Source organism: Pundamilia nyererei, unplaced genomic scaffold (assembly GCF_000239375.1).
Source record: "Pundamilia nyererei isolate P.nyererei 1_Seehausen unplaced genomic scaffold, PunNye1.0 scaffold00003, whole genome shotgun sequence".
Lineage (NCBI taxonomy): Eukaryota > Metazoa > Chordata > Actinopteri > Cichliformes > Cichlidae > Pundamilia > Pundamilia nyererei.
Genome location: NW_005187404.1, coordinates 3,211,860 through 3,214,600, shown reverse-complemented (window position 1 = coordinate 3,214,600; position 2,741 = coordinate 3,211,860). Strand labels below are relative to the sequence as shown.

General features: G+C 40.5%; 1 protein-coding gene across 1 annotated transcript in view; it reads right to left on the bottom strand.

Moving 5' to 3' along the window:
- siae (sialic acid acetylesterase) overlaps positions 1-2,449 on the bottom strand; it is a 19,919-nt gene extending 17,470 nt beyond the window's left edge. Inside the window, exon 1 of the mRNA XM_005720671.2 lies at positions 2,346-2,449. Within this exon, the coding sequence (XP_005720728.1) occupies positions 2,346-2,386 (41 nt within the window). The 5' untranslated portion in view covers positions 2,387-2,449. The remainder of the gene's footprint in view (positions 1-2,345) is intronic.
- Positions 2,450-2,741: the final 292 nt, after the last annotated feature.

The following is a 2,741-nucleotide window of genomic DNA, read 5'->3' as shown; positions in this document are numbered from 1 at the left end:
TGGTGTTTTCACCAAATGGAATTACAAAATGAACAGACAAGCTGCTCTGAGCCTATTACAAACCCTGGAGAGGTCGCCAGTCAACATCATGTCCAATTATCCCAACTGACCGTAGAGACAAATGTCTTCTGACATTTTCAGGGTTAGTAGATTTTCCAGACGCCTCTTTTCGATGAAGAGTGATTGATGATAAAAGGAAGTGCCGGTAAAATCTGATTAGTGCTAGAGAGACTTAAGCTACACAGAGCCCAAATTTCTAATCAAAAGCCCTCATTAAAAACACAAGAGAAGAGATAAGGTATGACTTTGTCTTAGGAGTTAACGATTCTAAAGATTGTTACACGTAAAACTTGGACAACCCACAAAAATAATAGCAAATAATAAAATAAGTGATTTAACTTTGCTCTGCAAAGTGTATCTCATTAACATGCAGATAATCTGCACACCCTTGGGGACAGGCCTGGTATTGCAGGGTGCCAATTTAAGGTTCAGTGTCTTGCTGCACTGTCAACCCAGCAGTTAGTGTAAATGCTAACATCAACACTATATCGGTGCTGGCCCTAAAATGTCTTTAGAGGGAGTAACAGAGACCGCCTAGCCATAGGTAATGTTGATGTACAATGAAACAGTTTCTTTAGGGTAAGTTTCAAGAAAGACCATGTCCTTTTTCTTATAAGCCACCAGCTCAGGCATCCAGTGTCAGTCTATAGGCTACACTCTGTTTGTCTCAGGGATGGATCCTGAAACAGAAAAAAACCATGTAATCTAACTGTTGTTATTTTATTTAATTATTAATTCATTGTGATGTGCCAGTTGGTAAGATAACAGAAGAAAATAAAAAAGTCTAACAGCAAAAGCAGGTCACAACATGTGCATACTTTTTATTGAAGAAAAGCCTCCAGAAATCGGTTTCTCTGTTGATCTTTTCAGTTCTGGTACATTAAGAAATCTGTTGATGCTAGAGTTATGCCAGGGACAGCTTGTGTTTTGGCACTATATGAGAACAAAAGCAGAAACACTTTACTCTGAAGAAGCTTGAATGCAAGAATAGATGCTTTTCAACAAGTAGAACTGGAGCCCATTTCTCCAAATATACTCCTGCAGCAATATAAAGAACCCGATTGTTGTACATCATGATTTGGATTTTTTTTTTATCCCAATTTCCATCCACCACCTTAGAAACACTTTTGTCTGTTACTAGTGAGTGAGTGAGTGCAGATGATCAGCCATCAAGTGCCTTAAATATGAAGGTTGCAGGCTTTTTGATCCACTGGATTTAACATTTAAAAGTTACCAACCTCATTATCAAATACACAACGTTTTCCCCAAAAGTGGTCATGATGTCCTTAGTTAAAAGCGGTAATCTGCGCTGGTTGTTCTTCTAATAATTTCATCATAAAGTACATATCAGGTTTTAAAAAAGGAAGGCAATTTCCTCGAATCAGGTTTTAAGCATCACTCACCTCTTTTCCACCAATGTGCAGATCTAATTCTGCCATTGTATCTGAGAAACAGCACAGATGTCTATTCCAGTGCCTAATCTAGAACTGATATCAAGAGGACAAAAGACACATTTAAAAAAAATCCTCATCTTACGGGTGGTGGGCGCAGACCAGGGAATCTCCACTTCAGTCAGATGCATTAACTCGCTGCCAAGACTGCTGTAACATAGCTCACATGAGAGTACTCAGTGAGAAGAGCCAGCTCCTCTGATGCATTAAAAATTGGGTGCAAAGTGAGTAAATTAATAAATAAATATGTTTCATCACATGAATAAATACCTTTTAAGCATGAAATATTTTGGTTTTGCACTTTGGCAAAGAGGAAGCGGACAGCAGGTAAGAGGCACAACCCGAATGCCAGCACAGAGAACAGACAACCATGCACTCCCACACCCACACTTATGACCAATGTAGAATGACCGGTTAACCTAACAAGAATGTCTTTACTGTGGAAAGAAAGCAAAGCACTGAGAGGAAACCCAAACTGGCACAGAGAGCAAATACAAATGACACACAGAAAGGGCTAGCACCTCCACTGAGGCGACAGCATCGACCACTGCATCACGATGCTGCTTGCCTAAAATAAACCTTTATCGATATGGTGTGTTGTTCACTTGGCTTACCGTACCTGACTCACCTTAAAGCACATGTTGCTCTGCCTTCCACACAGCCAGATGTCTCCAAACAGCACATCTGTAAAAGTAGCTCTACTGTTTTGAACTTTTGCTGTCACACTGTATGGACCATTGGCAGCAATGGGGTCAAGGGTCACTCATCAAATGCCTTTAAAAAGAGTCATGACACGTGAACTATAGAAAATAGACCGTACCAGTACACAAAAACCTTTTAGCTATGTGTGTAACATTGTAGCATTTATGAAACATGATCAAGACAAATTCAGAGACTGAATCTGAGGCACAACATGCTGTTACTGCTACTAGGTCGGCGACTACATTTACATAACAGAAGCCCTAAAAAAAAGTGAGGTACCCGCTATATCTGCTGCTGCCAGGTTCACTTAGTTTGAATTCAGTACAGATGTCAGGATAAATCCCGTCTTTGACAACAACGTGCTGTACTTACCGTTTGTCACAATGACCAGTGAGGCTTGCTGTTTTTATAATCCTGACAAAGAGATGGTAACCTGTGCACCCTCGATATCCCCACAGCACAGCTCTCTCTGCAGCACCATGTGGTCTCCACAGTAGGAGGCAAAGTCCAAGTTCCCAGCTACACACA